The following is a 23,722-nucleotide window of genomic DNA, read 5'->3' as shown; positions in this document are numbered from 1 at the left end:
GAAAAGAAAAAAAAAAACCCCAAAAAACCCAATACCCAAATCAAAAAGAAAAACTTACTAAAATCATAAACCAGTTTTCTACTCAAATCTTTATTTATAAGATTTGTGTTTCACAGCAGGTAGAAAAGCTCAACCATTTTTTTGAGCAGTAAAGCCTCTAATTAAGGCAGGCATGATAAAATCTCTTTGAGAAGGGAAATGCAAATAGAAGCAAAATTCATGTGATAACTGGTTTCTCCTGGGTCAGCTGGCTTGTTCCATGGTTTTTCTTTTTTTGAGACAGAGTCTCACTCTGTCACCCAGGCTGGAGGGCAGTGTCATCATCTCAGCTCACTGTAGCCAAGACCTTTCAGGCTCAGGTGATCCTCTCTCCTCAGCCTCCCGAGTAGCTAGGACCACGGGCATGTGCCACTATGCCTGGCTAATTTTTTGTAGAGATGGCATTTTGCCATGCTGCCTAGGCCGGTCTCCAACTCCTGAGCTCAACTGATCTGTCCACCTCCGCCTCATAAGGTGCTGGGATTACAGGTATGAGCCAACACACCCGGCGTTTGATCCATGTTTTCATACTTACTTCAACCCAGTGCTAACAAAGTCTGGAATAAATATCAAGAGTTACACCTAGTGACTCAGTAAGGCCAGAAAAAATAAAAAAAAAAAAGAGAGAGGAAAAAACAAGAAAATAAAAAAGAGTCAGATCCATCATACCCACAGCACCATGCCAGATGTTACCGTCATCTCATCTCACCTCACAGGAAGACCTGAGGGTAGAAATCTATTTTCCTCCAAACAAAGAATGAGAACAAGAGGCAGTGATAACTCTGACAACACACATTCCATTTCTCATTCAAGCCAGGACTGCAGGTGCATGCCACCATGCCTGGCCGTTTTTGTTTGTTTTTTTTTTTTTTTCCCCACTTTTTGTTTAAAAAGCTGAGGTCTCACTACGTTTCCCAGACTGGTCTTGAACACCTGGTCTCAAGTGGTCCTCCTGCCTCAGCCTCCCAGAGCACTAGGATTACAAGTGTGAGCCACTGTGCCCAGTCTGTACTAGCTTTTACACTGAACCATCAGCTCTTCTGAAAAGAAAGGAATGGAGAAAGGAAGGAAGGAAGAAGAAAGGAAGGAGATAAAGGTGTGACTGAGAAACAAAGGAATAAAGGAATTAACACCATGTAATGGCTGGCCAGAAGGAAGTGGGCTACCGAAGGTATTTCACCAGTTAAGGCAAAAATTAACTTCTGAGGAAGAACTGGCTTCTTAAATGATTTAGAAAGACCCGTGCACCTGCCACTCCTCGGAATGAGGACTTCTGGGTGTGAGTCTCTTCACACCTCTACCATGCCTGCTTCCTCCTGGATTCTTACTCAATGAACACAATTAGTGGTAAGGAACTTCACGTCCCCTGAAGCAAAAACAAGTTTCTGCGGGAAAATTCCATTTAAGTGCTTTGATAGAGACCACTTATTACACTCAAATCCATCTGAACCCACCTTCTTTTAGACAACGACAAACAGAAAGCAAGAAAACAGATGAGGATGTGGATGAGGAAAAACATTTGAGGTGAATTCCTGTGAATTCAGGTGGTGTTATTAAAGCAGTCCAAGTGTGTTTAGTAGATCAATTAAGAACATTCAGTTATACAGTTTTAAGCTTACTCATTCCCAAACAGGTTTTCTATGAAAAAGAGAAAACCCAACATTAAATGCCAAAATCAGTGCTTAGCAGCTTTGCCATCTACAACATCCCAATGCTGCTGTAGTCAGCATTGCTACAAAGCTCTAAGAGGACCGAGAGGAGACCCTGCAGCAGATCTCTTCTTTCTACATTGTGCACGTTATGTACCTCCAAAGCCAAGGCTGTCTTGTCGTAGGCATTGGGGACTCGCTTCTGGATAACCCTGGCATATATGGGCCCATTCTGGAGGTTAGGGAGCGGAGTGTTGACGCTGGGTTGGGCATAGGGCCCAGGCTCCGGCCCACCCAGTGGCTGTGGGTGGGAACCCTCCTGGTTACCTCCAATCAGAGCCGATACTGAGGCGGAGGCAGGTCTATACTTCTCGACGTAAGGGACTGGAATCATCCCTCTCTTGCCTTCGCTGTCCTCCGCATTCCACCACTGCTCTTCAGGCTTGTCCCGGATTCTCAAGATGTCTCCTTTCTTAAAGGGAAGATCTTCCTCATCATTCCCATTAAAGTCAAAGAGGGCTCGCACATATTCCGCCTCCTCCTGCCTGAGAATCACTCCACTACCCTGCCTGGATCTGGAAACCGGTTCTATCAACGTTGTAGTGTCCAAATAGTGTATTTTGTAGAATTCCAGTAAAGCAGGCAATGAATCAAACTCTTGATCTCCTATTCGGAGTCTGGAGGGGCTCACCCCTGGAAAAAACAGAGCAGGCTGTTATTTAATGATGTACTATACTGGAAATTAAATACAGATTTTATTTTATTTTTTTTTAGAATTGGGATCTCACTGTGTTACCCAGGCTGGTCTTGACCTCCAGGGTTCAAGTGATCCTCTCGCCACAAACTCCTGAGTAGCTGGGGCTATAGGAGGTCACCACTGTGTCTGGCCGAAATGGAGAGTTCACGCCCCATATACATTTAGTCAAGATTTAACCAGAAAAAAAAAAACTCTAGAAAAAATAACCCTTCTCTTCACAGCATACCGACATCACATTTGGAAGCTGAACTATCCCCTGGGAAGAAAGATGCCCATCACTAGGGCCCCAGGGAAGGATCAGAAGGCCAAGAGACTAGGCTGGTCAGGACGCACTCTCATACTTGAATCAAAGACAGAGGGGCTTTCAGCGCATCCTCCAAACACATCCTGTCGCTGCCCTATTTACAGAGCAGTGTACGCCTCAAGGTTCTGTCACATCTTTTCCTGAGACCAAGTCTCACTCTGTCGCCCAGGCTGGAGTGCAGGGGCGCGATCTCAGCTCACTGCAACCTCCGCCTCCCAGGTTCAAGCGAAGCTCCTGTCTCAGCCTCCCGAACAGCTGGGATTCCAGACTCCCGTCACCACACCCAGCTTTTTTTTTTTTGTATTTTTAGTAGAGATGGGGTTTCACCATGTTGGCCAGGCTGGTCTCAAACTCCTGATCTCAGGTAATCCATCCACCTCAGCCTTCCAAAGTGCTGAGATTACAGGCGTGAGCCAGTGCCCGGCCTGCATCTATTTTTCAATCTCAGGAAATGTAGCAAGCTCTCATTTTCCATGGGTCCCTGCTGATGTTCCAGAGGGTGGAGAGAGCTTAGTGTCTGCACTGAGCTCATACATTTTTCCCCTCCACATCTAGAATGTATAATTCCGAATAAGAAAAACTGTCTCTTTATTGTTATGGTTTTTGTTGTTGTTGAGAGTCTCACTGTGCCGCTCAAGCTGGAGTGCAGTGGCACGATCACAGCTCACTGCAGCCTTGACCTTCCAGGCTCAAGCACTTAGGGAAGCTGAGGCAGGCGGATCCCCGGAGCTCAGGAGTTCAAGACCAGCCTGGCAACATGGTTGTCACTGCAAAAAATTTAAAAAATTAGCTGGGCGTGGTGGCACACTTCTGTAGTCCCAGCTACTCGGGACGCTCAGGTAGGAGGATGGCTTGAGCCTGGGAGGTCAAGGCTACAGTGAGCCATGATCATGCCAATGCACTCCAGCCTGGACAGTGAAGCAAGACTCTGTGTCAAACAAAAATAAAAGAAAATGAATTTTGTTGGACCTGGTGCCTCACACCTTAATCCTAGAACTTTAGGAGGCTGAGGTGGGAGGATCGCTTGAATCCAGGATTTTCAGACCAGCGAAGACTTTCAACACAGCCAAGACTTCATCACTACAAAAATTATTAAAAATTAGCTGGGTTGGCCGAGCACAGTGGCTCACGCCTATAATCCCAGCACTCTAGGAGGCCAAGGCGGGCGGATCATGAGGTCTGGAGATAGAGACCATCCTGGCTAACACGGTGAAACCCCATCTCTACTAAAAATACAAAAAATTAGCCGGGCGCAGTGGTAGGCGCCTGTAGTCCCAGCTACACGGGAGGCTGAGGCAGGACAATGGCGTGAACCCAGGAGGTGGAGCTTGCAGTGAGCCGAGATCGTGCCACCGCACTCCAGTCTGGGCAAAAGAACGAGACTCCGTCTCAAAAAAAAAAAAAAAAAAAAAATTAGCCGGGCCTAGTGGTGCACGCCTGCAGTTGTAGTTACTCGGGAAGCTAAGGTGACAGATCGCTTGAGCCCAGGAGTTTGTGAGTACAGTGAGCCATGATCGCGCCAAAGCACTCCAGCCTGGATGACAGAGCAAGACATTGACTCTTAAAAAAAGAAAAACTAAGTAAATGTGAAAAAAAAAAATGACTGGGCACAGTGGTTTCCGTCTGTAATCCCAGCACTTTGGGAGGCCAAGGTAGGAGGACTGCTTGAGGCCAGTAGTTCAAGACTAGCCTGGGCAATAAAGTGAGATCCCATCTCTTAAAAAAACAAGAAAATATTAGCCAGGCAAGGTGGTGCATGCCTGTTAGTCCCAGCTACTGGAGAAGCTGAGGTGAGAGAACCGCCTGAGAGCAGGTCAAGGCTCCAGTGAGTCGTGATCGTGCCACTGCATTCCGGCCTGGGCAACAAAGCAAGACTTTCTCTCAAAAAAAAAATCAAAACGAGTTTTGTGAGTTTTTGGCTTTGCAGTCGTCTTGCAACCAGGTGGTCTGGCTCTGTCACCCAGGCGAGAGTGCAGTGGCGTGATCTTAGCTCACTACAATCTCTACCTCCTAGGCTGAAGCCATCCTCTTACCTCAGCCTCTGGAGTAGCTGGGACTACAAGCACGCATCACCATGCCCAACTCATTTTTTGTAGAGAAGGGATTTCGCCACGTTGCCCAAGCCAGTCTCGAATTCCTGAGCTCAAGTAATCCATCTGCCTTGGCCTCCCAAAGTGGTAGCATTACAGGTGTGAGCCACCACGCCTGGCCCGGGCTTTGTTTTTTGAGACAGGAGTCTCCCTGCTATGTGGCCCAGGCTGGTCTCAAACTGCTGGGCCCAGCGATCCTCTCACCTTAGTCTCCTGAGTATGTGTTTTTGTTATTTCTTTTTAGACAGGGTCTACCTCTGTTGTCCAAGCTGGAGTGCAGTGGTGTGATCATAGCTCACCACAGTCTTAAACTCCTAGGCTCAAGACATTCTCCCACCTCAGCCTTCTAAGTAGCTGGAACTAAAGGTGCAGATGGCATTGCACCCAGATGATTTTTTTTTTTTTTGAGATGGAGTCACACTCGCCCAGGCTGGAGTGCAGTGGCACAATCTTGGCTCACTGCAACTTCAGCCTCCTGGATTCAAGCAACTCTCCTGCCTCAGCCTCCCAAGTAGCTGGGACTACAGGCCCACGCCACTACACCTGGCTAATTTTTGTATTTTGTATCTTTAGTAGAGACAGGGTTTTGCCATCTTGGCCAGGCTGGTCTGCAACTCCTGACCTCGTGATCCATCCACCTAGGCCTCTCAAAGGCGTGAGCCACTGTGCCCGGCCCTTCACCCAGCTGATTTTCAAATTTTTTAATAGAGACAGTGTCTTGCTTTACTGCCCAGGCCGCGGTTTTGTTTTTGTTTTCTGAGATAGGGTCTGGCTCTGTCGCCCAGGCTGGAGTGCAGTGGCATGATCTTGGCTCACTGAAATCTCCACTTCCTGGGCTCAAGCCATTCTTTCACCTCAGCCTCCGGAGTCGCTGGGACTACAGGTATGCATTACCACGCCCAGTTAATTTTTGTATTTTTTGTAGACATAGGGTTTTCACCATGTTGCCCAGGCTGGTCTTGAACTCCTGAGCTCCAGAGATCCACCTGCCTCTGCCTCCCCAAGTGCTGGGATTACAAGCGTAAGCCACCACGCCCGGCCTATTTTTTTAAATAATGGTGTTTTGCCATGTCGCCCAGGCAGGTCTTGATCTCCTGAGAACAATCTCGGCTCACTGCAGCCTCCACTTCCCAGGCTCTAGTGATCCTCCCACCTCAGCCTCCTGAGCAACTGGGATTATAGGCGCACACCACCACACCTGGCTAGTTTTTGTATTTTTTGTAGAGATGGGGTTTTGCTGTGTTGCCCAGGCTGGTCTTGAACTCCTGGGCTCAAGCAATCTGCGCACCTTGGCCTCCCAAAGTATTGAGATTACAGATGTGAGCCACTGCATCCAGCCTGTTATTAATTTTAATTATTTGCTTATTGTTGGGATTTTTTTTGTGTGTGAAAGGGTCTCTTTATTTTATTTATTTATTTATTTATTTTTTTGAGACGGAGTCTCGCTCTGCCGCCCAGGCTGGAGTGCAGTGGCCGGATCTCAGCTCACTGCAAGCTCCGCCTCCCGGGTTCACGCCATTCTCCTGCCTCAGCCTCCCGAGTAGTTGGGACTACAGGCGCCCACCACCTCGCCCGGCTAGTTTTTTGTATTTTTAGTAGAGACGGGGTTTCACCGGGTTAGCCAGGATGGTCTCGATCCCCTGACTTCGTGATCCGCCCGTCTCGGCCTCCCAAAGTGCTGGGATTACAGGCTTGAGCCACCGCGCCCGGCCGGGTCTCTTTATTTTTGAAGACGGAGTCTTGCTCTGTCATCCAGGTTGGAGTGCAGTGGCTGGATGTCTGCTCACTGCAACCTCCACCTTCTGAGTTCAAGCGATTCTCCTGCCTCAGCCCCCCAAGTAGCTGGGATTACAGGTGTGTGCCACCACGCCTGGCTAATTTTTATAATTTCAGTTGAGACACAGTTCCACCACCAGGCTGGTCTCGAACTCCTGACCTCAAGTGTTCTGACGGCCTCAGCCTCCAAAAGTGCTGGGATGACAGGCGTGAGCCACCGAGCCTGGTATGTGACAGGGCCTCACTCTGCTGTCTAGGAGGCTGGCATGCAGTGGCACAATCGCAGTTCACTGCAACCTTTTTTTTTTTTTTTGAGACAGAGTCTTGCTCTGTCGCCCAGGCTGGAGTGCAGTGGCGTGATCTCGGCTCACTGCAAGCTCCACCTCCCGGGTTCACACCATTCGCCTGCCTCAGCCTCCTGAGCAGCTGGAACTATACGTGCCCGCCACCACGCCTGGCTAATTTTTTTTTTTTGTATTTTAGTAGAGACGGGGTTTCACCATGTTTGCCAGGATGGTCTCAATCTCCTGATCTCGTGATCCGCCTGCCTCGGCCTCCCAAAGTGCTGGAATTACAAGCGTGAGCCACTGAGCCTGGCTTTTTTTTTTGAGACGGACTCTTGCTCTGTTGCCCAGGCTGGAGTGCAGTGGCACAATCTTGGCTCACTGCAAGCTCTACCTCCCGGGCTCACGCCATTCTCCTGCCTCAGCCTCCCGAGCAGCTGGGACTACAGGCGCCTGCCACCACGTCCAGCTAATTTTCTTTGTATTTTAGTAGAGAGGGGGTTTCACCATGTTTGCCAGGATGGTCTCAATCTCCTGACCTCGTGATCCGCCCGCCTGGGCCTCCCAAAGTGCTGGAATTACAGGCGTGAGCCACCGCGCCCGGCCTTTTTTTTTTTTTTTTTTTGAGACGGAGTCTCGCTCTGCCGCCCAGGCTGGAGTGCAATGGCCGGATCTCAGCTCACTGCAAGCTCCGCCTCCCGGGTTCACGCCATTCTCCTGCCTCAGCCTCCCGAGTAGTTGGGACTACAGGCGCCCGCCACCTCGCCCAGCTAATTTTTTGTATTTTTAGTAGAGACGGGGTTTCACCGTGTTAGCCAGGATGGTCTCGATCTCCTGACCTCGTGATCCGCCCGTCTCGGCCTCCCAAAGTGCTGGGATTACAGGCTTGAGCCACCGCGCCCGGCCTTTTTTTTTTTTTTTTTTTTTTTTTTTTTTTGAGATAGACTCTTGCTCTGTTGCCCAGGCTGGAGTGCAGTGGTACGATCTTGGCTCACTGCAACCTCCCCATCCTGGGTTCAAGTGATTCTCCTGCCTTAGCCTCCCAAGTAACTGGGACTACAGGCGCCCGCCACCACACCCCAGTAATTTTTTGTATTTTTAGTAGAGATGAGGTTTCACCACGTTGGCAAGGCTGGTCTCAAACTCCTGACCTCAGGTGATCCCACCAACCTTGGCCTCCTAAAATGTTAGGATTACAGGCGTGAGCCACTGCGCCTGGCCGCACCCTCCACTTTCTGGGCTCAAGCAATTCTACAGTCTCAGCTTCCCAAACAGCTGGGGCTATAGGTACAAACCACCCACCAACACCCACCTAATATATATTTTTTAATTTTTACTTTTTTTTTTTGAGATGGAGTCTCACTCTGTTGCCCAAGCTGCAGTGCAGTGGCGCGATCGTGGCTCACTGCAAGCTCCGCCTCCCAGGTTCACTCCATTCTCCTGTCTCAGCCTCCCGAGTAGCTGGGACTATAGGTGCCCACCACCATGCCCGGCTAATTTTTTGTATTTTTAGCAGAGACGGGGTTTCACCATGTTAGCCAGCATGGTCTTAATCTCCTGACTTCATGATCCGCCCGCCTCAGCCTCCCAAAGTGCTGGGATTACAGGTGTGAGCCACCACGCCCAGCCTTTTTTTTTGTTTTTTAGATGGAGTCTCGTTCTGTTGCCCAGGCTGGAGTGCAGTGGTGCGATCTCGGCTCACTGCAAGCTCCACCTCCCGGGTTCACACCATTCTCCTGCCTCAGCCTCCTGAGCAGCTGGGACTACAGGCACCCGCCACCATGCCCGGCTAATTTTCTTTGTATTTTTAGTGGAGATGGGGTTTCACCATATTGGCCAGGCTGGTCTTGAACTCCTGACCTTGTGATCTGCCCGCCTCAGCCTCCCAAAGGGCTGGGATTACAGGCGTGAGCCACCACGTCCAGCCTATTTTTTTAAATAACGGGGTTTTGTCATGTCTCCCAGGCAGGTCTTGATCTCCTGAGCTCAAAGTAATCCTCTTCCCCCTTGGCCTCCCAAAGTGTTATGATTATAGGCATGAGCCACCTTGCCTGGCCTTGTTAATTTTGTTTTTTTTTTTGTTTGTTTGTTTTTTTTTTTGAGACGGAGTCTCGCTGTGTCTCCCAGGCTGGAGTGCAGTGGCGTGATCTCGGCTCACTGCAAGCTCCGCCTCCCGGGTTCACGCCATTCTCCCGCCTCAGCCTCCCAAGTAGCTGAGACTACAGGCGCCCGCCACCACGCCCGGCTAGTTTTTTGTATTTTTAGTAGAGACGGGGTTTCACCATGTTAGCCAGGATGGTCTCGATCTCCTGACCTCGTGATCCACCCGCCTCGGCCTACCAAAGTGCTGGGATTACAGGCTTGAGCCACCGCGCCCGGCCGCCTTGTTAATTTTGAAAGGCAGGTTTTTGCTGCCCAGGATAAACTCCAGTAGCTATGCACAGACACCACCACTGCACACCGTGGCGTTATACTCCTGGCCCGGAGTCATCCTCCTGCTTTAGACTCCTGGGTAGCTGGGACTACATGTGCGTACCACCACGACCAGCTAGAGACCTAATTATTTTGTTCAATGTTAGAAATATCCTAACACAGCGAGACCCTGTCTCTACTAAAAAAAAAAACAAAATACAAAGGCCAGGCAGGGTGGTGCACACCTTTAGTCCCAGCTACTTCGGAGGCTGAGGTGGGAGGATTGATTGGCCTGGGAGGCGGAGCCTGCAGTGAGTCAGGATTGTGCCACTGCCCTCCAGCCTGGGTAACACAGCGAAAGCCTGTCTCTATTAAAAAAAGAAAAAAACCGCAATTCTTCCAGTATGATCAGAAAACATACATTTAAAATTCATTCCACTATTGGAGAGAGGTAAAAAGACACAATGTTAACTCTGGAAGCGAATGAAAAGTCCTGTGGGTAGAATGAGTACTGATGAGCACTCTTTCCATCCAAATGAACAATGAGAGCGTCTGAAGGAGAGCCGCACACTTCCCACACTACCCAAAGTCCGCCTGTGGAATTCACGGCTGTCAGCTTAAAACAGTGAACAGCCCAGACTCCGGAATACTGGTTGTCTCTCCGATTTAAGACACTGAAAGGGGTGCGAGTGCCAGGACTGTCCTCTACGGCAAACGTTCCTCATGCACCGATAGAGGGTGATCGCAAACGTTCCGAATACAGGACCAGGAAGACGATTTTCGTTAGGACTGTAGCAGGCATGGAGTGCTATATCCTGGAGATTCTCTTTACTGAGGAGGATCACTGCTGGAGAGTAATTCCTATTCAAGTCTGGCAGTCAAGGAGAGTCATGGCCACCTTGCCTATCACCATTAGGCGAATTCAGGATGATCTTTCAGGCCTATGGAGAAACTGTTAAGGACAGGGTCACTGTGAGCCTAGGGACCTACTGAGCACTGCCTGGTCAAGAAAACTCCAGGGCAGAGCGGTAGGGAGGCCACCTGAGCACTCACAGCTTAGAAATGTTCTGATCACACCTGGGTGGAGAAAAGCTCCCTTGGTAAGGTTTACCCAACTACATCCAAGGTGTTCCATTAGTTGTCTTTCTGGGACTTCTGGGACAGTGGTTGGCAGCTAAGTGCTCAGTAAGTGTTGCTAATGTTTTTATTTTTAGTAGAGATGGGGTTTCACCGTGTTAGCCAGGATGGTCTCGATCACTTGACCTCGTGATCCGCCTGCCTCGACCTCCCAAAATGCTGGGATGACAGGTGTGAGCCACCGCGCCCGGCCAGATATTGTTCTGAATGAGTGTAACTCTGAAGTGCTGGAAAGAAGCTAAACACAACGCCCTCCTAGACTGCAGAAGCTCAGAGCAGCTCACAGCACTGCTGGAGATACCCAGCAAGCACAGTGTGGTTGGTGAACAAGGAGAAAGCAGCACGTCTTAGGAAGACAACCTCCCCACCCGGCTCTCACCTTCACCTGGAGCTACGTTCCTGCACAAGACAGTTGCAGCAACAACACACTGTGTCCTGAGATACAAGAGAATCACCGTGAGCAACTATGACCATCCGTGAACACTTCCAAGGTACTGGCTCCACTCGAAGAAGGCAGGCAACCACCCCCTGCCACCCACTGTTATGGTTCCTCAGTCAGCACCGCAGGCCGACTGAAATGCATTTTGCGGGGAAGGAACACGTAAGACTACTAAGCCAAGTCCCTCTGAAAGATAAGTGAGAGAAAACGTGGCAGATCATCGGGCACAAAGGGAGGAAGCAGGTTCAATTCTCCTCTTGTTCAAATGCCACATAGTGTGAACTGGGCTCACTATGACTTTTTGTTTGGCAATCCCAACAGACACAGAAATGTAAGCAAAATGCCATGGAAAACCTTTGATGTACTTTACTTATATTTTTCTACTCTGACAATGTAATAATTTCACAGAGAAATGCCCGTTTCTGTGAACTGCTGGGGGCCATCAAGCTTCATTGATCCAAACTCCAGAAGGAAGGGAGGAGAACAGAACACACCTAAGTCCCAGATAAGCCCAAACCTCACCACAGTTGTGCGGAAAGTTCCGGCTCCTTTTCTCTCTTTCCTCCCCTTCCAACCACAAACAGCCAAAGGCAGGAAACAGAAGGGCGGGAAAGGAAGGAGGCACAGTCAGCCAGTCTAGAGAACAGAAGCAATGACAGGATTCTCATAGCTATCAAGGACTTGGAAAACCTCAATGACTTGTTCTACATCACCTTGTGTTGGATTTTGAACGTGGAGTTAGGAATTCACACATACAGAAATAAAAATCAACGCAAGGAGGGGATTATCCTCTCTGCTTCTCCGTACCTGCTCAACCCGTTACTTCTAAGCCTGCTAAGCATTTCAAGCCTCAGGTTACGACCAGTTTTACAAGGCCACGGCCTCCCTGAAGGTTTCATGAAGAACACCTGAGGGCTCTGTGGGCTGAAATAGGCCCAATCACTTCTGACGCGGCTACCAGGATACCACGAGAGCACGACTGGATCATCTGCCTCTCCTTGATCTCACGGCACTTTCTCTCTTTTTTTTTTTTTTTTTTTTTTGAGATGGGGTCTCCCTCTGTTGCTCAGGCTGGAATGCACTGGTGCGATCTTGGCTCACTGCAACCTCCGCCTCCTGAGTTCCAGCAATTCTCCCTGCCTCAGCCTCCCAAGTAGCTGGGATTACAGGCGCCCGACACCACACCTGGCTAATTTTTGTATTGTTAAGAGAGACAGGGTTTTGCCATGTTGACTAGGCTGGTCTCAAACTCCTGACCTCAAGTGATCCGGCAGCCTCAGCTTCCCAAAGTGCTGGGATTACAGACATGAACCACCACACCTGGCCCTCTCTTTTCCCTTCATTCCTCAATTCCTGCTCCCTCCCTTCCTTCTTTGCCTATGGTATTCACAGGGGTTGCTTAGATAAATACCCACCAATACAAAACGCTAAAAAGGCCACTGGCTGGCCAGGCGCGGTGGGTGGTGCCTGTAATCCCAGCAATTTGGGAGGCTCAGGCAGGCAGATCACGAGGTCAGGAGATCAAGACCACTCTGGCTAACACGCTGAAACCCCGTCTCTACTAAAAATACAAAAAATTAGCCAGGCGTGGTGGCAGGCGCCTGTAGTCCCAGTTACTTAGGCGGCTGAGGCAGGAGAATGGTGGGAACCCAGGAGGCGGAGCTTGCGGTGAGCAGAGATCGCGCCACTGGATTCCAGCTTGGGTAACAGAGTGAGAGTGTCTCCAAAAGAAAAAAAAAAAAAAAAAAAAGCAAGCCACTGCACTGGCTTCCATCTGAGAAGATATATGGCTTCCTAAGCAAATAGAATGTTGTAAAAATGGTGGGTATGCGGATGGTCCTAAGTATGCACCCCACCCAGGCACTTACTCCCTAAGACAAACTGTTTCACCAGCCCCTGCCGTCCACACCATGCTTCTGGAGCCTCTCAAAGATGAGAAGTTTTCCATTTTGATTCAAAAGCCCCCACACCTCACAGTTATGTTATTAAAATTAATATATATAAAATGCTTATGGAGTACTGAATATGCCAGTATATGAATAAGGTTTGGTGCATTCTGGCTCCCATTTCCTAGCTGTCTGAGTTATCTAACTTCCGTGTGCCTCACCCCACCTCTGCAAAATGAGGTCAAATACCCATCTAATAAAGTTCCTAAAAGTGGCTAGAGACTGGGCATGGTGGTTCAAGCCTGTAATCCCAGCACTTTGGGAGGCAGAGCCAGGCAGATCACCTGAGGTCAGGAGTTCAAGACCAGCCTGATCAACATGGTAAAAACCCACCTCTACTAAAAATGCAAAAATTAGTTGGGCGTGGTGTTGCACGCCTGTAGTCCCAGCTACTGGGGAGGCTGAGGCAGGAGAATTGCTTGAACCTGGGAGGCGAAGGTCGCAATGGGCCAAGAATACACCATTGTACTCCAGCCTGGGTGACAGAGCAAGACACCATCTCAAAAAAAAAAAAAAAAAGTGGCTCATACATTATAGGTGCTCAATAAAAAGCAACCAATCCTCCAAATTCCTTCAGCAATTTTCAATTCACCCTCAAATCCAGAGCCCACCAGACTGTTTCCCAGAGAAAATTCCATAGGATCTCAAGATGCTTCTCAAAAGTTCTATGGTCAGGTAGGTGCAGTGGCTCACACCTGTAATCTCAGCACTTTGGGAGGCTGAGGCAGAAGGATCTCTTTATTTTTTCTGTTTTTTTTTTTTTTTTAATTGATGTATTAATCTTTTGGGAGAAATCTCTTGAGGCCAGGAGTGCAAGCCCCGCCTGGGTCATACAGTGAGGCTGTAGTGAGCAATGATGGAGCCACTGCACACCAGCCTGAGCACCAGGGCCACAGTGGGGGAAGGTTCTGCAGTCAAACAGGTGTGAAACCAGCACCCTCTCTTGGAAACTCACAATTCACATGAGCACAGTAAATACTTGGGGAAGTCCTGCAATAAATAAACCTACTCCCTTCACCATGGAATTATTTTGGTTTAAAATCCATAAGTAGCTCTCACTGAAGTACTTCTCCAGAACCACTGGAGGCAAGGCCACTAAGACATCGAGAGTAAGACAAGAGAATCAGGTTTGTGAACTGCCAAGACAGATGAACAAATGAGAAGCAGAAGCTGAAGGTGTAAAAAGGCAGCAATGGGACTTCGGCAGTCTCACGCTACCTCCAGAGAAGAGGCGTGGCCCAGCTGCCAGCCTGGCCTGTGTAACTCTTCACTACCTTGAGGGGGTATCACAAACTATTAACACCCTAGCTTCTGTCCCACGCCTTGAAAATGAAGCAAGTTTTATGCCCTCCTCTACCCACTAGGGCAACAGGTAGAAGCCTTTGGGATGAGCAGGTAACAGGAAGCACCATCTTATTTCCATGTGCTGAACCCGAGGTCCTTTCACACTTACAGATGCACCCCACCCAGGCACTTACTCCCTAAGACAAACTGTTTCACCAGCCCCTGCCGTCCACACCATGCTTCTGGAGCCTCTCAAAGATGAGAAGTTTTCCATTTTGCTTCAAAAGCCCCCACATCTCACAGTTATGTTATTAAAATTAATATATATAAAATGCTTATGGAGTACTGAATATGCCAGTACTTAGTATGGAATATCATTACAACCCTGAGGTCAGTATTACTATTTCCCTCCTTCACAGATGAGGAAACTGAAGCAGAGAAAAGTTAAACAATTTGCCCAAAGTTACACAAGTAGTAAGTGTAGGTAAGTAAGGTCCAAAGTCAGGCTGCACAGCTCAAGCTCCTAACGACACTCCTCCCTCACACTCCTTCTGTTTTGCCAACCCGACGACTGGTCACCGTTTAGCTATTCCAAGAGGAAAAAACCAGTTTCTTGCAAGCATTCCAAGGAGGTCCATCTTGAAGCCCAACCTGCTAGAATGTGACCAGGAGACTTGACCAAGCCCTTCCCTATGACCCCAGGGAACTCCCAAGCTATGGCACCATAGGAAGCCGATGCAAGCTGAGGACAAGACAAGTTAAACACAGGTTCAACAGAAAAGGCTGAGAATCCCTGGCCCATTCTGTACCGATGCCTTTGAAAATAATACCCAGCTGGGCGCGGGGGCTCACGCCTGTAATCCTAACGCTTTGGGAGGCCAGGGCAGGCGGATCACTTGAGGTCAGGAAATCGAGACCAGCCTGGCCAACATGGTGAAACCCCGTCTCTACTAAAAATATAAAAAAATTAGCTGGGCGTGGTGGCGTGCGCCTGTAGTCCCAGCTACTCGAGAGGCTGAGGCAGGAGAATGGCTTGAGCAGGGAGGGGGAGGTTGCAGTGAGCTGAGATTGCCCCACTGCACCCCAGCCTGGGCGACAGAGCAAGACTCCATCGCAAAAATAAAAAATAAAGTAGTAACAATTTTAAAAAGCTTCTTCATCACTGACTTAAGATAGCAGATACGTATTGTCTGAACGATAAAGCCAGTGGCATGATCTCGGCGCACTGCAACCTCTGCCTCCGAGGTTCAAGCGATTCTTGTGCCTCAATCTCTCCAGTCGCTGGGATTACAGGCGCATGCCACCACGCCCTGCTAATTTTTGTATTTTTTAGGAGAGATGGGGTTTCACCATGTTGGCCAGGCTGGTCTCTAACTCCTGGCCTCAAATGATCCGCCTGCCTTGGCCTCCCAAAATGCTGGGATTGCAGGCGTGAGCCACGGCGCCCGGCCTCTTCTTGCCATTCTTTAATTCTGATCTTTAAAAAAACCTGGGTTGGATGCAGCTGTACATGCTGGAAGTCCCAGCTACTCAGAGCCTGAGTCAGGAGGACTGCCTGCCCCAAAGTTAAGGGCTGTAGTGTACTATGACTGTGCCTGTCAACAGCCACTGCACTCCAGTTTGAGCAACACGGTGGGGAAAAAAAAAAAACACAAGGCTGAGACAGGCAGATTACCTGAGGTCAGGAGTTCGAGACCAGCCTGGCCAACACGGTGAAACCTGTGTCTACCAAAAATACAAAAAAAAAAAAAATGGCCGGGCGCGGTGGCTCACGCCTGTAATCCCAGCACTTTGGGAGGCCGAGGCGGGCGGATCACAAGGTCAGGAGATCGAGACCACGGTGAAACCCCGTCTCTACTAAAAATACAAAAAATTAGGGCCGGGCGCGGTGGCTCAAGCCTGTAATCCCAGCACTTTGGGAGGCCGAGGCGGGCGGATCACGAGGTCAGGAGATCGAGACCATCCTGGCTAACACGGTGAAACCCCGTCTCTACTAAGAAATACAAAAAACTAGCCGGGCGAGGTGGCGGGCGCCTGTAGTCCCAGCTACTCGGGAGGCTGAGGCCGGAGAATGGCGTGAACCCGGGAGGCGGAGCTTGCAGTGAGCTGAGATCCGGCCACTGCACTCCAGCCTGGGCTACAGAGCGAGACTCCGTCTCAAAAAAAAAAAAAAAAAAAAAATTAGCCGGGTGCGGTTGTGGGCGCCTGTAGTCCCAGCTACTCGGGAGGCTGAGGCAGGAGAATGGCGTGAACCCGGGAGGCGGAGCTTGCAGTGAGCCGAGATCGCGCCACTGCACTCCAGCCTGGGCGATAGAGCGAGACTCCGTCTCAAAAAAAAAAAAAAAAAAAAAAAAAAAAAAAAAAAAAAATTAGCCGGGCATGGTGGCGCGTGCCTGTAATCCTAGCTACTCAGGAGGCTGAGGAAGGAGAATCACTTGACCCAGAGAAGGGGAGGTTTCAGTGAGCCGAGACTGCACCACTGCACTCTAGTAGCCTGGGGGACAACAAGAGCAAAACTCCATCCAAAAAAACAAAACAAAGTACTGAGGATATTGAGGATACAGACCTCCACATGCATTGCTGAGATCCCAAAAGGACGCTGGTTCTGACAAGTGTAGCATAAAAGGGTCAGTTCTCAGGTCAGAATGCCTAGGTTCAACTTTGGAAAGTCATTTACTAGCTGTGTGACCTTAAGCAAGTTACTGAATCTGAGTGTTTCCTCCTGTATAAAATGGGAATATTTTAATAAATGGAGATCATATTACTTATCTCACCAGACTGTCCTAGACAGCAGGTGAAATAAGGCACATAAAGTACTCAAGCAAAGTACCTGGCACAGAATAACCAGTCAATAAACATTAGTTATTAATATTGTATACGCCTCTTTAAAATTCAAGAAATTTCTCTGTGTGACTTCAAAAGGACTTGGTGAGGGGGAGAACAAAGATTCCGTACTTAGCACTTGAGATTTGAGGTACAAAGCACTTAGCACTTGAGGTACAAAGTAATTCTGAGGTTATACAGACAGGCCGGGTGCGGTGGCTCAGGCCCAGCACTTTGGGAGGCCGAGGCGGGTGGATCATCAGAGTTCAGGAGTTCCAGACCAGCCTGGCCAACATGGCGAAACCCCATCTCTACTAAAAAATACAAAAATTAGCTGAGCATGGTGGTGGGCCTCTGTAATTCCAGCTACTCAGGAGGGTGAGGCAGGAGAATTGTTTGAACCTGGGAGACGGAGGTTGCAGTGAGTCAGTATCACGCCATTGCACTCTGGCGTGGGAGACAAGAGTAAAAACTCTGCCTCGGCCGGGCGCGGTGGCTCAAGCCTGTAATCCCAGCACTTTGGGAGGCCGAGACGGGCGGATCACGAGGTCAGGAGATCGAGACCATCCTGGCTAACACGGTGAAACCCCGTCTCTGCTAAAAAATACAAAAAACTAGCCGGGCGTGGTGGCGGGCGCCTGTAGTCCCAACTACTCGGGAGGCTGAGGCAGGAGAATGGCGTGAACCCGGGAGGCGGAGCTTGCAGTGAGCTGAGATCCGGCCACTGCACTCCAGCCTGGGCGGCAGAGCCAGACTCTGTCTCAACAACAACAACAAAAAAAAAACTCTGCCTCAAAAAACAAACAAACAAACAAGACAGCAACTGAGCCAGGCACAGTGGCTCACACCTGCAATTCCAGCACTTTGGGAGTCTGAAGCGGGAGGATCTCTTGAGACCAAGAATTTGAGACTAGCCTGGACAACACAGTGAAACCCCTCATCTCCACAAAAAAATGTTAAACAGTTAACCAGGCATGGTGGATATGCCTGTAGTCCCAGCTGCTCAGGAGGCTAAAGTGGGAGGATGGCTTGAGCCCGGGAGGTCAAGGCTGCAGTGAGCTGTGTTCATGCCACTGCACTCCAGCTTGAGAGACAAAGGCCCTGTCTCAGAAGACAGAAAAGACAGCAACTGAATCGTAGAAAATGGGGTACAATATGGCAGAATTATCACAATACTCGTGAATATTCCACACCCCATCCACAAACTTTGGCAATCTTCACCTTCTTTCCTGGGCCAAGGAACTGAGTTCTTATCTGTTTTGAAAAGGTGGTGCTCCATTATCCAAGTAAGGCTTGAGATATAAAAATCGTTATGCTAAGATGTGAAAAAATATCAAGCTAACAAACCTGCCGGCTGCCATTTTCAACTCTGGCAACCAACAAACACAAACAAAAGGCTGAAAAGTGAGTTTCAATAACAGTTTGCCATCATGTTACTACATATAATGCAAAACCCCAGATACCATGCAGGTGGCATCAAAGTAGCATATATCTGGTTCAGGGCCAACAAAGGTACATCAATATTCCCATCTCATAACGCCATTAAACTGGCCAGAATGAGAAAGATCTACAATAATTTGTGAACTTATAGACCCCATACTCATTTTCTAAAAATAGTTATGTGTTGGGCTGGGTGTGGTGGCTCACACCTGTAATCCCAGCACTTTGGGAGGCTGAGGCGGGCGGATCACCTGAGGTCAGGAGTTCGAGACCAGCCTGGTCAACATGATGAAACCCCATCTCTACTAAAAATACAAAAACTAGCCAGGCATGGTGGCGTATGCCTGTAATCCCAGCTACTAGGGAGGCTGAAGCAAGAGAATCCTTTGAACCCACGACGTAGAGATTGCAGTGAGCTGAGATCACACCACTGAACTCCAGCCTGGGCAACAAAAGTGAAACTCCGCCTCAAACAAACAAAGCTGGGTGCGGTGGCTCACACCCGTAATCCCAGCACTTTGAGGGGGCAAAGGCGAGTGGATTACCTGAGGTCAGGAGTTCAAGACCCACCTGGTCAACCTGGTAAAACCCCATCTCTACTAAAAATACAAAAATTAGCTGGGCGTGGTGACAGGCACTGGTAATCCCAGCTACTTAGGAGGCTGAGGCAGGAGAATCACTTGAACCCAAAAGGCGGAGGTTGCAGTCAGTCAAGATGGCGCCACTGCACTCCAGCCTGGGTGACAGAGAGAGACTCTGTCTCAAAATAAATAAATAATAAATAAATAAATAAAATAAGAAAAAAATTGGTTATGTGTTGGCCAGGCACGGTGGCTCATACCTGTAATCCCAGCATTTTGGGAGGGTGGATCACCTGAGGTCAGGAGTTTGAGACCAGCCTGGCCAATCTGGTGAAATCTTGTCTCTACTAGAAATACAACATTAGCTGGTTGTGGTGGTGGGTGCCTGTAATCCCAGCTACTCGGGAGACTGAGGCAGGAGAATCTTGAACCCGGGAGCCCCGGGGAGGTGGAGGTGGCCATGAGCCGAGATCGCGCTACTGCGCTCCAGCATGGGCGACAGAGCGAGACTCCGTCTCAGGAAAAAGTAAAATAAAAATTGGTATGTGTTAATAACAAAGAGACTGGCTATTCAATTCTCCATTTCTGGCCGGAACAAGTAAATCTAAATTAGAACGATCCTACAAGAGAAAGTCTACAGAGGATGGCTCAGGAGCTTCCTGATTCATAGGAGACTAGTCTGAACCCAGTCTCAGCGGCCAAGAAGAAACAGCTTCGACTTGGCAACAGTGTGAAGGCACGAGGACTCCTGATGCTGTTAAACAGGTACACATACAATGAGAACCCCAGAATTACTTCGTACCTCACAAATCTCCAGTACTAAGGGCATCTATCTATTCCCTTGAAACACTCCCAAATCAACTCCAACGGCATCGGAAAGGCAGTCAATCTCAGGGATCCCTGGCAAGAAAAACCCAGCGCAGGTAATTTATGTTCTTGGCGTAGAGTCTGTTCCCAGCATCCAGGAAGACTCAGCCCGCAGCCCCATCTTACTGAGCAAGGTCACGCCCTGAAGTACACACTGACAATGTTTAAGTCCAAGGAAAATGAAGCTCCAGTCACATCCAGGGAAGGGTCTGTTTCCACTGCCTCATTTCTGGTTTATTCTCTGGAATAAAATGTCTTTCCTCCACTAAACACTTTGAAAACCAGAACCCTCTACCGGCGGACAGTCTTCTGGACGCTTAGATCTCCTGCACGCAGCCAGGCATCGCCTTAAACTGGGTTGGGCTGGTCACTGTAGGCTTTCTTCTATCACTTAATTCACCACCTTCGTCCTCCACGGGGGAAGAGGACGGTACAAGGATTTTGGAAAAATGCCCAAGAAAGGAAAAAACTAACCGGTTTCCTGAGGGTGTCTCCATCCCTCCCGGCCAGTTTGTGGTGACTTCCTACCAAAGGCCACCAGGGGAGCACGGCCAAACCCGGCTCTCCAACACGGCAGGAAACGCTTCCAGCCCAAAAGCCACTTGTAGGATTATCGGATTCATTCTGGGCGCCGCTGCCAAGTGATGCCCCCGCAGTGCCAACATCTCCCTCAGCTCTTTGTCCCCACGTTGCCTTGCCCTGCCCTACCCTTGCGCCTGGCCCGGGAGCCAGCCCCACCCTGGGGCCGAAGCAGTTCCCCTTCCCCGGGGCTGCCCTTCCCAGGCACACCCCGGGGCCTCGGTCCGCGGCTCCTCCTCCCCCACACTCCTGTTCCCCGGGTGGGAATGAGCCCCAGCAGCCGGCGGGCCCCTGCCACGGTCACCCAGCCCTCTGCCCACGACCCCGAGGGTCCGCTCTCGAGGAGCAGCCAGCCGGGCTGGGAGTTCCGCGGCCCTCACCCCGCCCAGGGCCCCCCGTCCCGTCAGTCCCTCACCCGGCGGAGGTTGGGCGGGCGACGGCGGCACTGGCGGGCGCGGGCCGCTGCTGTTGATGATGTAGTGGGAGACGCGCGAGTTCTCTGAGACGCTGAGCACATAGTCCCCGGGGCTGGTGCTCGAGTCCCGCACCAGGAACACCCCGTGCCGCTGGCCCTGCAGCAGCGCCACCGCCTCCTGCCGACTCAACCGCCCCCAGTACCAGCTACTCCGCTCCTCCGAGTCGAAGTTGCCCGCCATGGCTGCCTCCGCGCCTAAACGCTGGGGTGCCGCCGCCGCGCGCGCCCCTCCGGCCCCCGGCGCCCGCCGCCCAGCGGACCGGCTCCGGTTTCAGCTTCACAGCAGCGCCCGAAATGGCGGCGGCAGCCGCGGGCCTTCCCCACCGGAAATGACGCGCTCCCTGCCCGAGGGAGGCTGCCGGGAAGGGGCCCGCGGCCCGCCATTGGGAGAAGGGCAAGGCGCACTCGCGCGCGCACTGCGCATGCGGCCTCATGGGCGGTGCCGCCCTGCCCGGCCCGGGGATGAGGGGGATGGGAGGCGGGGTCTAGGGCCCGGGGGCGGGGCCTCGCAGCCTCCAGCAGAGACGTGCGCCTGCGCCGCCGACCGCGCGGTGCTGCTTCAGGCTCGCGTTCCCGGACGGCCCGGGACTTCTAGGCGGCGGCTCCCAGACAGGATTGCAGGAGAAAAGACGCGTGTGGCCCTGGGGCCTCAGTTCTCGGCCAGGCTTCCTGGGATATCAGTCTGCTTCTCTTTTCTTTTTCTTTTTTTGTTTTTTCAGACGGTGTCTCTGTCGCCCAGGCTGGAGTGCAGTGCCGCGATCTCGGCTCACCGCAACCTCCGCCTCCCGCGTTCAAGCGATTCTCCTGCCTCCGCCTCCCAAGTAGCTGGGATTACAGGCGAGCGCCACCACGCCTGGCTAATTTTTGTATTTTTAGTAGAGACGGGGGTTTCACCATGTTGGCCAGGCTGGTCTCGAACTCCTGACCTCGGGTGATCCACCCGCCTCGATCTCCCAAAGTGCTGGGATTACAGGCGAGAAACATCGCTCCCGGCCATGTCGGTCTGTTTCTTCTCGTTCCTCTAGCTTCTCCACAGGCCGGCTGACGTTCTCATTTTCATTGATTCATTCAGGACATTGTTATTGACACTCCACCTGCACTGCGGGTGCAAAGGTGATGGAGGCTGGGCCCTGCACTCCTCAAACTCACACACCAGTGAGAGGAACCAGGAAACTGCATGACAAAAGGATGACAAATGCTGACAAGCGCTATCATGGGAAACGGACATGAACACAGAGCAGAGCCCCCCTCCATCCAGTCTGCGGAGTAATCCAAGAGGGCTTCCCAGAGGAGGTAGCATGTGTTGACTGCTGAATGACAAAAGGGGAAGGACATTCAAAGCAAAGGGAGCAGAGTGTGCCAAGCCACGTGAAGTACAGAATTCTCCTCTCTTTTGAGGCTTTGGGGTCACCTGCCCAGATACTTCTAAACACTAAATTGTAGCCAGGGGCATCTCCTACTTTCACTGCCGTCATGGTCACTCTGGACTGTGTTCCTATGAGTGGCTTGCTCGCTGGTGCCCTTTCGTCTGGTTGCCTCTAATTGCACTGCAAACAGCTCCCACTGAGTTTTCTAAAATACAGATCTGGCCGGGCACGGTGGCTCACGCCTGTAATCCCAACACTTTGGGAGGCTGAGGCAGGCGGATCACCTGAGGTCAGGAGTTCTAGACCAGGCTGACCAATATGGTGAAACCGCGTCTCTACTAATACAAAAATTAGCTGGGCGTCATAGTGGCTGCCTGTAATCCCAGCTACTCAGGAAGATGAGGCAGGAGAATCGCTTGAACCCGGGAGACAGAGGTTGCAGTGAGCTGAGATCCCACCATTACACTCCAGCCTGGGCGACAGAGGGAGATCCTGTCTCAAAAAAGTATATATGTATACAAATCTGAATGTGTTGCTACCTTGTGTAAAACGTTTAACAGTCTTCAGGTGTTCAAACTCCCAGGTTAGCTCAGAGCATAAAATTGAGCCATAGTCTCTTTTTTTTTTTCAGATGGATTCTTGCTCTGACGCCCAGGCTGGAGTGCAGTGGTGCGATCACAGCTCACTGCAACCGCCACCTCCCGGGTTCAAGTGATTCTCCCTGCCTTAGCCTCCCAAGTAGCTGGGACTACAGGCGCCTGCCACCACGCCCAGCTAATAATGTTCGTATTTTTGGTCGAGACGAGGTTTCACCGTGTTAGCCAGGATGGTCTCCATCTCCCGACCTCATGATCCACCCACCTCGGCCTCCCAGAGTGCTGGGATTACAGGCGAGAGCCACTGTGCCTGGCCTGGAATGCTCTTCTACCCACTTTGGAGTCTCAAATTCAAATGTCTTCCCTTTCTTTTTGTTTTTGTTTTTTGAGATGGAGTCTCGCTCTGTCACCCAGGCTGGAGTGCAGTGGTGCCATCTTGGCTCACTGCAAGCTCCACCTCCTGGGTCCACGCCATTCTCCTGCCTCAGCCTCCCCAATAGCTGGGACTACAGGCGCCCGCCACCATGCCCGGCTAATGTTTTTTGTATTTTTTTTTTTTTTAGTAGAGATGGGGTTTCACCGTGTTGGCTAGGATGGTCTCCATCTGCTGACGTCGTGATCCGCCCTCCTCGGCCTCCCAAATTGCTGGGATTACAGGCGTAAGCCACTGCGCCCGGCCCGAATGTCTCCCCTTTCTTAACCACCCTATCACTCCCTCTCCATCAACAGCAGTACGTCCAAATTATTCCCATGACAGCTCTTACCCATTTTACTGTAATTTTTCATTTGTAGTTCTGTGTATGTCCTTAAAGTCCAAGCAGCTAGTCTACGAGGTACTCCATAAGCGTTTCAGGACCACTAACATTTATTCAGAGAT

General features: G+C 50.5%; 2 protein-coding genes across 4 annotated transcripts in view; both read right to left on the bottom strand.

The window, feature by feature from the left end:
• CRK (CRK proto-oncogene, adaptor protein) overlaps positions 1–21,213 on the bottom strand; it is a 36,210-nt gene extending 14,997 nt beyond the window's left edge. Inside the window, exons 1-2 of one of the 2 annotated variants that reach the window (XM_050763578.1) lie at positions 20,823–21,213; positions 1,846–2,381 (exon numbers count right to left, since the gene is read on the bottom strand). In XM_050763578.1, coding sequence (XP_050619535.1) covers positions 1,846–2,381; positions 20,823–21,063 — 777 coding nt within the window. In that variant the 5' untranslated portion in view covers positions 21,064–21,213. The remainder of the gene's footprint in view (positions 1–1,845; positions 2,382–20,822) is intronic. The other variant, XM_050763579.1, reaches the window with a different exon arrangement.
• YWHAE (tyrosine 3-monooxygenase/tryptophan 5-monooxygenase activation protein epsilon) overlaps positions 1–23,722 on the bottom strand; it is a 130,631-nt gene that overhangs the window by 96,261 nt on the left and 10,648 nt on the right. The window contains exon 1 of one of the 2 annotated variants that reach the window (XM_050763582.1): positions 21,118–21,121. The exons of the other annotated variant lie outside the window; for it this stretch is intronic. The gene's annotated coding sequence lies outside the window, so the exon portion shown is untranslated. Of the gene's footprint in view, positions 1–21,117; positions 21,122–23,722 lie in introns of those variants that run through there. 2 annotated transcript variants of the gene reach the window in all.

This window comes from Macaca thibetana, chromosome 16 (assembly GCF_024542745.1).
Source record: "Macaca thibetana thibetana isolate TM-01 chromosome 16, ASM2454274v1, whole genome shotgun sequence".
NCBI classification, from domain to species: domain Eukaryota; kingdom Metazoa; phylum Chordata; class Mammalia; order Primates; family Cercopithecidae; genus Macaca; species Macaca thibetana.
Note: the sequence above shows the minus strand (reverse complement) of the source record. Positions and strands in the feature narration are given on the sequence as shown.